This window comes from Papaver somniferum, unplaced genomic scaffold, assembly GCF_003573695.1.
Source record: "Papaver somniferum cultivar HN1 unplaced genomic scaffold, ASM357369v1 unplaced-scaffold_137, whole genome shotgun sequence".
In the NCBI taxonomy this organism is placed as follows: domain Eukaryota; kingdom Viridiplantae; phylum Streptophyta; class Magnoliopsida; order Ranunculales; family Papaveraceae; genus Papaver; species Papaver somniferum.
This window is the reverse complement of record NW_020622934.1, coordinates 9,373,211-9,385,077: the sequence shown is the minus strand read 5'-3', so window position 1 is coordinate 9,385,077 and position 11,867 is coordinate 9,373,211. Positions and strand designations below refer to the sequence as shown.

Below are 11,867 nucleotides of genomic sequence, written 5' to 3'. Positions count from 1 at the left end.
GCCCAAGTCCCGTACCGTCCGGACCGAAAGAACCGACCATTTGTAGCCATTAGATTTAGGGATAGTAGAGTAATAATAGCCGTTAGATTAAGGAGGGGTATATATACAACCTTAACACTAGGGTTTTCATTTTTCTTTTTTTTTTCGTTTTCTCACTGAGATGGAGAACTCAGAAGAACTCTGATTCTCTGATTCGTATTCCCTCTTGGTGATTCGTTTCTTTACTTCACAAGAATCACAACTCCACGAACAACAACAGTTTATACCAAACGACTACTCCCAGACGAAATCAGTGAGAAGAAATATGGCGAGTTCTGAAGCAAACAGGGAAGAAATAGTGTCATTGTTAGTGATGATGACTGAACGGTGATGTTTATGAATGATTTAATGGTTTGGTTTATGTGGGTTGTTGTCGAATGCAGGGAAGGATATATAGTGGTGATAGTAATAACCAATAATCTCATATCTGAATCACCAGCAAAAACGCACACAATGTGCTTGTACAAATGCCTGAACGAGCCATTCTTCTAATTTTTACAGTAAGAAATTTGGTGGTTCTACTACTCTGATTCTCTGTTTCCTATTCCCCCTTGGTGCCGGTACCGAATGGTACCGGAACCGAGGTACACGGTACCGGTACCGGTCCAAAATCTTCGTACCGATCCTAGGGAGGTACAGGTACTCGGCCTCGGCAAGAACCGAGCCGAACCGTACCTTGTGCACCCTTACTTTTTACTTTGAAGTAAAAGTTGTTGCTTGGCAAGCCTAAAGGTTTTTTGTGCTTTTGGAGTTTCTGAAATTCATCGTACATGTTCATGGATTCATTTGGTGCCTGATTAGTTACCTGAAAGTGTTGGAGACTAGGCTCGAAAGCAGCAAACAACTTTTTTCCAGTTGTTATCTTTCATACTTGATGTGGTAAAAATACGAAAATAACTCTTTTCTGGGTGACACCAGTGGTTAATTAAATTTCGATGATGTTTTCCATCAAAAATATTAAGCATGCATCGGGACGAGGCGAGGCGAAGCAACACCAAACTAAAGATCCTAAGAGGAGGGGCGAGGCGAAGCCGAGCCACACCAAATCAAAAATTCTAAGCGATGGGGCGGGGCGGGGCGGAGCCCCATGACACCAAATCAAAAAATACACGACGGGACGAAAAACAAAAATGATGGTGGATAGTTTGCGGAGCCTCCCGGTGCGTAGCACGGGCAAAAAATCTAGTATGATGTGAAAAGAGCATTTTGTTCAAGGAAATATTGGATATAGGATACAACTTGTAAACCATTTTTCCCTGAGCTAACATAACATGTGAACTAAGGTCTCTAATCTCAAAACTCCATGGATCAAACTCAAAGTAGCAACAATTATCCTTGGTAAATTGTGCAAGAAATAACAAATTTTGTTTAATATCATGTACTAGTAAGACATGCTTTAGTTCAAAACTAGCTTCAAAAGTTTGTAAAATTGAAGAACCAGCTGATTTGCAAAGTCTTACCATTTCATACAATGACCTTGTCCTTCCTATGATAATTAAAAGTATTCTGAAGAAACTCCTTGTCACCATTCATATGTCTGGAAGCACCAGAATCAGAAATCCAAGTAGTTGAGGTAGTCCCACCAGAAGGATCATCACATAAGTCTGTTGAATTGATTTGGATACCGCTAAAAGTTATTTAAACTTGTGCAACATTGGCAGCGGGCTTAGAATCATAACTAGGTGGTGGATGATATCTAAAGAAACATCTAGTTGCATAATCTCCTGTTTTGCGACATATCTGACATTTAACTGAAGAGAAATCTACAAAAGCCTGCTATTGGAACCATCTGAAACATTTGCACTTGAACTTGTAGAACCAGCACCACCTTTAAATGGGACAATACCATTCTTGGAATAATTACCTTGATTATTCTTGTTCTACTCTTATTCTTCCCATTCTTGTTACCATTATGAACATTTCTTCCACAAAATGTTGAAGGATTATCAAGAATACTGCTAGAGTCTTGATTTTGATCACTAAGACATTGTTCATGTGCTAACAGTTTAGCCTTTAATTCACCAAAAGTATAGGGTGTTTCACGATTACAAGGAAAAGATGAATATTTCACTCATCCACTCCTACTTTTTTTTTTTTTTTTTTTTTTTGGTATGGTGCATTTCTTATTGCTACATATTTTGTCTTATCAATGAAGTCTCCTTATGAAGTTTTATTTCAAGTTCCTCCAGATTATTCTTCTTTGAGAGTTTTTGGATCCATTTGTTTTCCTTTTCTTGGTCATTATAGACCTGAGAAATTGGCTCATAAATCTGTTAAATGCATCTTTATTGGTTATAGTCCCCTTCATAAAGGATACAAATGTTTTGATCCAGTTTCTCATAAATTCCATATATCTAGACGTGTGATTTTTGATGAATCAATATTTTACTATAATCATTATTCTCCTTCAACTGAAAAATCTACTTCAGATTTTGATTTACTTCAATCTCCTTCTTATGTTAAATCTTCAGATTCTGACTTACTTCCATCTACTTATACTCCTCATTCTTTTGTTGTTACTAGATAAATGAAAGGCATTTTTAAACCTAAACAATTTTCAGATTTTATTTTTGCATCATTCAGTTAAGCATCCTATTCATTCTGCTTTTACAAGCTTGTTAACTAATATCTTCGAGCCTAAAACTTTTAGAGAAACATGTAAACAACCTAAGTGGATGGTTTCTTTGAAAGATGAGAATGATGCTCTTATGTTGAATGAGACTTGAGATTATATTTTGCCTGAACCCCACATGAATATTCTTGGTTGGAAATGGGTGTATAAAGTAAAATTGAAGTCTGATGGCACATTTGATAGGCTTAAGTCTAGATTAGTAGCTCAGGGCTATAATCATCAAGAAGGAGTTGATTTTGGAGAAATATTTAGTCTAGTTAAGTCCACAACTGTTAGAGTTGTTTTAACTTTAGCAGTCAATCATAACTGGCTAGTGAAACAACTTGATGTGTCCAATGCTTTACATCATGACACTTATCTGAGAATGTATATATGAAACAACCTCTAGGGTTCACTAATCCAGATTTTCCAAATCATATTTGTCATTTGAAGAAGTCCTTGTATGGTTTAAAACAGGCTCCAAGGGCCTGGTTCCACAGATTTAGTTTCTTTCTTCTTCAGTATGGTTTTACCAAATCAAAGAATGATCATTCTATATTTATCTATATCACCGAGTCAGACATGCTGGTGTTAGTATTGTATGTGGATGATATTCTTCTAACAGGAAGTTCTGATATTCTTGTTAATAATTTGATACAAGCTTTTAGCAAGAAATTTGCTATGAAGCCTTTAGCGGATTTACATTTTTTTCTTGGAATCGAATCTCCTGGATCTTCAGATGCTATTTTTCTAACTCCACAAAAATATACTTTTGGAAAATGTTGGATTGCAAGCCTTGTGACACTCGTGTTGCTAAGGCTAAAAGATGTTTTATTCGTGATGGTGTGTCGTTGTTTGATCCTCTAACATCTAGAACAACAGTTGGTGTAATGATAACAAAAATGTCATGGTGTGGTCTGAATCGTCTGATACCATACGAAGAGATGAACGTGAAGGAAAAGTATTATTAAAAGGTACTGATCAGGTAGTTTACACTAACACATGGGAGAGGTATTTAAACCAAACAGACAGACAAAGTCAAGTCAATATCATTGACTTGACTATACGTGACTTTTCCTAATACACGAATTACAAAATCGAGTCGACTCATTTTAGGGCACTCTTGTCCCTCTCAACTAAAACCCTTCCGAACTGTAGATCCCTTGTTCCTCACTTATACTAGAAAATCCGTATCATAAAGAGATCTAACAACTCGAGGAAGCCTATCTCCAGGATCTCTGCTTCTTGTTGAAGGACACAAAATGTTAGGTCAGTTGTTCTTACTCTTTAGACCATGAAGTTCGATGATGTATGTATTATTATTATCCTAGATTGAGTGATTAGATTTGTTCGTTTGGAATGTCACTGCAATCTTCATTATTGTTTAGGGAATCATGAAAACTCTGAAGGATACGAATTTGAAGTGATTAATTTTGCTTATGAGGTATGAAATGTGATTTACTTCGTTCTAGGCTGTGTTCAACACCATGTACCCTGGTGTGTAGTTTTGAGGCCAGTGTGTTGGAGTTCCGGCACTAGTACCCGTAATGTTGTTACTTTGTCAGTGGAATTATGAGGGTTTAATTGGTAGAAACGGTTTAAATGCTGATACTTTTACATACTCAATTCCTGCATTGAAGGAAATTCAAACCAAATTTAATTTAGTGTACATTGAAATGTTAGAAGGATCATGCCCTTGTTGAAACTTCTCCTTAGGATTCTGAAGCTTGGAAATGCAATCAAACATTTTCATTCGATGCCTGTTAAGGAGAATATGTGTTTTAGCGTTATTAGTAGCGGGTATGAGAAAACTAAAATATATGGTCAGTGAAAGAAATTTGCAGTGAATTTCGATGATGTTGAATTATAGTAAAAGAGGAGTATTACGTCTGCTAAACGTTTGATTATACGGCGGATAGAACTTTGGAATCATGGAACACAATGGTCTCCAAGCATTTGGATGTGAACTTTATGTTGATACCATTGATTTGTTCACCGAGATAAAGGATCTCAACTGAATTATATAGTGTGTAGTTTTGAGGCTGCTTTATTGGTCACCATGTACCTGTGTCTGTTATCGATACTCGTTCTCGTATCCTTGTTACATTCTCAGCAGAATTACAATGTTTTAATGGGTGGAAAGAAATCTTTATAGATTGAAGGAGTTCGATCTCCTACAAAGTGAGCATTGAATAGCTCTGGAATTTATAATGTTGTTTGGAACTGTAGACTTGTTTTAGTAGTCGTGAAATAGTTTAGTGGTAATATTATTTAGCACATTCTCGTTGTCTCTTAAAACAAAGACTTAAAAAATTTAAAACCCTGATTGTTGGTTTAAACTCAAGATCAGTCTTAGTAGTTAGTAGCCATATAAATAGTTCAGTGCTTATAATAACACATAACCCAAACGATGCCCTCAATAGCCTTCTATAACATGCTAGCAAAATTTTGATGAAGCTGGTCAGCAGGAACAACTTCTTTTTCCTTTATTACACTTTCTACATTGGTGATGTAATTTTCATTCCCCTTTCTGCATTTTTAAATTTACAAGTCAGCCGTACTTTAAACAGGGAATGCTTTTTGCCGGATGCGCGACCCCTTGCTCAAACAAGGAAATTATTACAGACATGCGGTACAGAATAACATATTCAAACTAGAAAGAAGTGTTTCTGGATATCCTTTTTCATGTTCAAGTAGTGTGGCAAAAGATGCACAGAAATCTGATTCGCGTGTGATCTGTTGTCTACCATCAGCAATGGGTCATAATCAGGTATGCACATGCTAAATACAAATCAAGTTGTTTTCTCTTGCTTCTGCCTTAATTGCATATTATTGTGTAGAAGTTGTACAGCAAACTTGTTTGAAAAACTACAACTTTTTATACATCTTTGTCTCTTAAGACCCGATTGGATCATTGACTCATGACTGCATGATTGGTATGTCTCCCAATGCAAATTATTTACTCTAGTTGGTAGAAGGTCTGAAGATTAGAGTAGATTGTATCATCTAGGGATAGAGCATAGTTTGCCTCTCCCAGTTCAATCCTCAATCGTGCACGCTGCCACGTTCTTAGGCTTCTTTTCACGACGTGTTCCTTTTGGGCCTCTTGTGTATTTTTGCCTTGGATCTGCAGGCAAGGCAAATGACTAGTTTTGGTCAAGAAAAAACATTCCGACCGACCTCTTTATAGGGGTCTGATCAGGCCATTCCTCGACTTTTTTCGTTTTATTAATGGCTGTCTTAATTGTTGTATAAACAGGAGGCGTGTCCTAAGTCTAACTTCAGGGTTCTAGCAATCGTGAGTGCTCTTGAGAAACTGGAACTCACTTCCAAGGTATGAAAACCGCTTGCAGATGTTTCATTAAATATTTTTTCTTAAGACTCTTTTTATGTTTATTTATGGTCAGCACCGTGGTTCAGATATCATTCAATTTTTTAAAAGTTTAAGTCTGCAACTGTTTCAGTCAAAATCTTACGGTTGTGTGCATGAGAAGGTATGAAAAATACGGGCTTGGTTCATAAGGGAAGAAGAAATGGACATTGTTTATCACTAACTAGATATATGCACGTAGTAAATGTCAAAAATTCTGATGCAACTTACTCTAGACATAGACCAATTACATAATAGAACACAGGTTGAGACAGATTTCAGACCTGCTGCAGGCTTTTGAACTAGCTGGGTGTGGCACTTTACACCGATGAGGCGATGATCATTAACTATTAGATCAGTTCACCTAGAAGGGCTCGATTTGTTCATTGGCTTTATACATTCAGGGATTTTGGATTTATTTTTCGTTCCTTGTACACATAGCAAAAGGTCATTTGGAGTCATTGGACAACTGGTAAATGGTAATTACGAGGTTCTTAGGTTGGGACAACGATTAGCGTAGATATTAAGGCAATGCCGAAGATGTCTTTCAGCCTAACTAGCTAAGTTATGCAGGTTGTTACAGAGTACACTATGATAAGTTGCCTGTATGTTTAGAGCCAACAAGTCGAACATGAAAATTGTAGTTAGTGACTTCGTTTTTCTGTTTTGGGAAATTGATTCTCATGAAAAACTTAGTCAGTTCATGAGAAATCCCATTCTCTCATAGCTGCTGGAGCAGCAATATTAGTATGTAGATTCAGAGGTGATTCTTCCATCTCTTATCTGTTAAACACTTAAACTTCATCTGTTTCAGTTTTTGTTATTGATTCATTGCCCTAGGGTGACGCGGAAATCTCTTAGTAGAATGGTGAAGTCGCTGGGTCTTGGTATCATGACCTGAGTTTGAAAGTAATCAACTATCGAGCTCTTATTTTGTTATTAAATTTGAACCTTTCAGGTAACAGCATCAAGTTACCCACCACCTATAGGATTTGCTTTGATGAGGCCTCCAGGTCGTCACGCTTTTCCAAAAGGGCCTACGGGTTTTAGTGCATTTGGGGACGTGGCATCTCGTCATGTCCAGTGTGCCTCCTTTGCTACTCATCATCAATTGATTCGTCAAGGGAGAGCAAAGAAACAGCGAACTGACCGTAATCGAGCTTTGGATAAATGTCCCCAGAAGCAAGGAGTATGCCTTCGTGTTTCAACAAGAACACCTAAAAAACCAAATTCAGCCTTACGTAAGATAGCCAAAGTACGCTTGAGCAATAAACAAGACGTATTCTCTTACATCCCCGGTGAGGGGCATAACTTACAAGAACATTCCATGGTCCTAGTTAGAGGAGGTAGAGTCAAAGATTTGCCAGGTGTGAAATTCCATTGCATTCGAGGAGTGAAGGACTTGCTGGGAATTCCAGACCGTAGAAGAGGTCGATCCAAGTATGGTGCGGAGAAACCTAAATCAAAATGAGTGAAAGATGCTTATCTCATGAACTGTGCTAACTTCTTTGACTGGCAAGATCCGTAAAGGTAGAGGAATAACTCACTTGTTAGCAATCGAGATGATTGGCTCAAAGCCAGTTCTTCCTAGAAATATGGCTTCTTCTTTATATATTAAGGTTTCTATTGCCGACTTTTATGTAGTTTGCAATCAATACAGCGGGTAGCGAGGTCAAACTCAACAGCTTTGCCTACCTTCTGTACAAACATTGAGATTTTTTGTCAATGTAGTTTGGATTACCGTTTGCGGACTTCTGGTATTAATAGTCATTTAAATTTTCTTTATTTTCTTTTCAGATCATAAGAGTGTAAACATTCCAATGATAAATAGAAACACCAAATTGGGTTATTATTAAGTACAGTAAGATTGTTCTTTTTCTTCTCAACACTGTGAAACTTAGCCAAACCCAAACAAATATTAATTTGGGAAAATAATCGTTTGATCCTTTTTTTAGGTAATCTAAAGTATGTTTGCTCCATAATTACTTGAAAATATAAAACGGACAAAAATACCCATACGTATTAATTTCTACTTATTTTTTTGTAACAGTTCATTCTGTTTGACGAACTATCAGGCTTTTTGTAGATTTCATGTCATTCTGTTTCATGAAAACTCTACACTTCATTATATTATGTGAACTTCATTATATTCTATAAAAAAATTGTTATTAAGAACAAAAAATCAGAGTTCATTCTTTCAAAGTAACACACAACAAAAACTCCATAATTAAGAACAAAAACAAGAGTTCATTCTTTCAAGTGAACGCCTAATAAAACCTATATGAAAACAGAGTTCATTCTTTCAAATGAACACACAACAAAAACTCCACTATTATGACCAAAAACAAGAGTTCATTCTTTTAAATGAACACCTAATAAAACCTATAAGAAAACAGAGTTCATTCTTTCAAATGAACACACAACAAAAATTCCACTACCATGAATAAAAACAGAGTTCATTCTTTCGAATGAACACCTAATCAAAGTTCATTATAATGAACAAAAATCATAGTTCATTCTTTCAAATGAACATCTAATCAAAGTTCATTATTATGAACAAAAGACAGAGTTCATTCGTAAAGACGAACACACAACATAGATCATCAAAATCAAATCCGAAGAACAAAAAAAATGATGAAAACAAACATAGATCTACACGAAATCAGTTCATTCTTTATCATAATACCAAACATACATCATTGTCTTCAAACAACAACAACAACATCATCGTCTTCAACAACATCAACATTTTCGTCGTCTTCAACACCAACAACATTTTTGTCGTCTTCAACAACAACATCTTCATCATCTTCGTCGTCTTCAACAGCAACAACAACATCTTTTTCTTCAACAGCAACAGCAATATCGTCTTCATCATATTTATCATTTTCATCATCTTCAATAGAAGCAACAGAAATAAGAAAATTGAGAGGAAAATCTTCATCTCAATCTTTGTATTAAAATAAAATTATACCGATCTCTGTAAAAAATCTTCATCTCAATATCAAATTAAACAGCAGCAGAGAAAGAAATTCGGATGAGATAGAAACTAGATTTGAAACTAAAGAAGAGAGAGAAAGTGAATCTGAAAATAAGATATTTTCTTTTGATTTTTTCTATATATATCTACTCAAAAGGGTATTTCTGTCACTATCAACGACAATTACATCATCCATGACTTAATTCCGCGTGGGTATTATCCACCTAAGGACCAAACAAGAATATATATTTTAAAAAAAAAACAGAGACAGTTGACTAGGTCAACAAGACCAAACTAATACTATTTTACTATTTCTAGGACTAAATAGTAGATTCTACTATTAATTTGTCCCTACATGTACTAAGGGGTTCTATGGGAAAGAAAGTCGTCCACATCTTTGTGATGGTCCGCAACTTATGGACTAAAAAACGCTACTATGTATGAATTTATCATCCATATGTTTGTGAAGTCCACATGCTACTCCACAAATTTGAAGGGTCACTACCGTTCATAGGTGTAACGAGCCTCAAGCTCGTCAACGCTATTAGACTAGTCAAGAAACGATTAAGCCGCTAATGACTCAATTAGATAATATAGATTTAAATTAATAAAAATTAATCCAACAACGATTTAGATATGAAACTAGTATTGTTAGATATATCTCGAAAAGTTACGTGGAATGGACTACTCGACTGTGTCATTCGGATACCGGATAAAGAAGATATCTTCAGATATGTACGAAGGGTAAAATCATCATTTCTCGGAAAAACGCTATCGATGCAACACAGACACGTGGTGGCTGCCCATATCAATTGAATGGTTCTTTTATCATGGGACGCTAGCCTTGTCACCAAAACGTGTCGACTCGAGAGAAGACTTTCAATTTCTATTTCTTCTTCTATTCTCTTTTCTTCTTTCTCTTTATGTTTCTCTTCGTCATGTTCTTCTTCTTCTGCGAATTTGAGAAATGAGTTTGAGAATCAAGTGAAGTTCTGCGTTCAGCAGAAGATGGAGAAGATATTTAGTAGTCGGTGGGGATGGTGATGGTGTTTGTTGTTGATTCAAATTCGAATCGGAGATGAACTGAGTTTAGGATTCCTCTGTAAATTGATGAAGGTGAAAATGATAATGAGTTTAAGATCAAGAGATGAAGAATACAGCTTTAGGTGGATGAAGAAGGAAAGGTTGATGTTTGATTGAAGCTGTAGGATTGTTTGACGTCTGTGAATAAATTAGGGTTTCTTGAAGAAATTGAAAGATGCATTTGGAGTTGAAATTGATGGTTTAAAGGTGAGATTTGAGATCGGTTTTGATCAGGAATGAGGTAGTAATGTTTGCATGAGTTTAATTTTGATTTCAGTTCCTCATGTTCTTCACCAAATTAGAATTAGGGTTCTTGTGTTGAGAATTGGGAATGGAATTGGAGTTACTGAGCATAGAGGATGGTGATGAAGAAATTTGATTTGATAAGGTGATGGAGTTGTTATTGGTGCTGATTCAGATGTTGATTCAAACTCAGGAAAAATGGAAGGTAATCTAGTTTTGGGTTTTGTTGACATGAAGAGTCGATTGATGTCTTAAGCTTGAGTAAGAAAAGAAGAGGCTTGATTTGGGAATTAAATTGGAGTTCCTTGAGAACTGATGCGGTTAATGAGGCTGGTGGAGATGGTTTGCTCAATTATGTGATGTAGAGGTTTTGATCTCAATTGCCTGAGCCAGATAATCAAAGGTAATTGTTTTGCTTAGTCAATTCAGTGGAGTTGTTCAATTATTGAGCCATGGATGAATGTTATCTGAAATTTAAGTTTCATCTGAGAAGAATGAGTTGTTGTTGTGATTGATATGGAGTTAGATGAATGATTAGGAAATATATTTGAACTGGTGTTGATGTTGTTACAGGGAATGTGTTGGTGGAATGTTGTATTGGTGTTATTAAAATGGGATTTACAGCTTATGGATGAAAGAATGGTACGAGGAGTATGAACTGAGATTTGCTGCTGGTGAAGGATTGTTAAGTTCCGAGTTGTAGATTCTGGTAATATGGTGTAGTGAAGTCTGGTGGTATGAGTTATAGGGATGAATGTGTAAATATTCTTGTTGGATGGAACTGAGTGAGTAGTGCAAGTTGTTTAATTGGCAGAGTATGGATTTGGGTCTAAGTGTATGAGCTATAGATGGAAGAGTGATTTAGTTGAGATAAGTATGGTAGCTGATGAATATGAATCAGTTAAGAGTTGAGATAGCAGTGGAGCTGAAACTACAGGTGGAGATGTCATGGCTTGTTGATGAGATGGCAATGGTTGTGATGCTGCTGATATGAATGTGTGCGCGGCATACAAGAACTGTTGATGGGTTCTGCTGAGTGTGGAGATGGGGTTGATTAGAATTGATGTGTTGTGAGAAAGGGATTGATAATGGGAGTTGTAGGACTGTAGTTAGTGCTAGCAGTGAAAGCTTGGAAGAGCTGCAATTGCAGGTAGGCATAGTTTGTAATTGAAATTTGTAGTTTATTTGAATGGATGAAATGTTTAGTAATTGTATGAACTTCTGTTCTTGAGGCTTAGGCAGTTAGGCTTGTTAGTCATCCCAGACTTGCCTTAACTGGCTCTCCTGACTTAAATCATCTGACTGAGTTAACTCAGTCTAAACCAGGTTCAACTCACTGAGTTGACTCGAATGACCAAACCGTTGACTTAGACCTTGACTGGACTTAGACATTGACTGTTAGTTGACCCGTGACTGGTTTGACCGTTAGTCTCAGATGGACTGGACCTTAGCTTAATGAGCATTTTTAGTGAGCTTGGGCTTATAGCCAGTTTTCCTAATGAGCATATATCAGACCCTTATGGTCTGATTTAGCCTTTGGT

General features: G+C 36.4%; 1 protein-coding gene and 1 long non-coding RNA gene across 2 annotated transcripts; both read left to right on the top strand.

The window, feature by feature from the left end:
• Positions 1 to 3,774: 3,774 nt before the first annotated feature.
• On the top strand, positions 3,775 to 7,879 carry LOC113334385 (40S ribosomal protein S12, mitochondrial-like). The gene is made up of 4 exons (XM_026580649.1): positions 3,775 to 3,919; positions 5,221 to 5,420; positions 5,910 to 5,984; positions 6,979 to 7,879. The coding sequence occupies exons 1-4, from the start codon at positions 3,913 to 3,915 to the stop codon at positions 7,489 to 7,491; spliced, it is 795 nt and encodes a 264-aa protein (XP_026436434.1). The 5' UTR covers positions 3,775 to 3,912; the 3' UTR covers positions 7,492 to 7,879.
• A 2,010-nt stretch (positions 7,880 to 9,889) lies between these two features.
• On the top strand, positions 9,890 to 11,544 carry LOC113334445. Its single transcript, XR_003352801.1, has 2 exons — positions 9,890 to 10,729; positions 10,900 to 11,544. It is a non-coding gene; the product is annotated as an uncharacterized LOC113334445 (long non-coding RNA).
• Positions 11,545 to 11,867: the final 323 nt, after the last annotated feature.

What these genes read in the sequence shown, in the direction of transcription:
- LOC113334385 (XM_026580649.1), top strand. An exon ending in CAGCAATGGGTCATAATCAG is followed by an intron (nt 5,421 to 5,909) that starts GTATGCACATGC and finishes TTGTATAAACAG; the next exon opens with GAGGCGTGTCCTAAGTCTAA. An exon ending in AACTGGAACTCACTTCCAAG is followed by an intron (nt 5,985 to 6,978) that starts GTATGAAAACCG and finishes TGAACCTTTCAG; the next exon opens with GTAACAGCATCAAGTTACCC.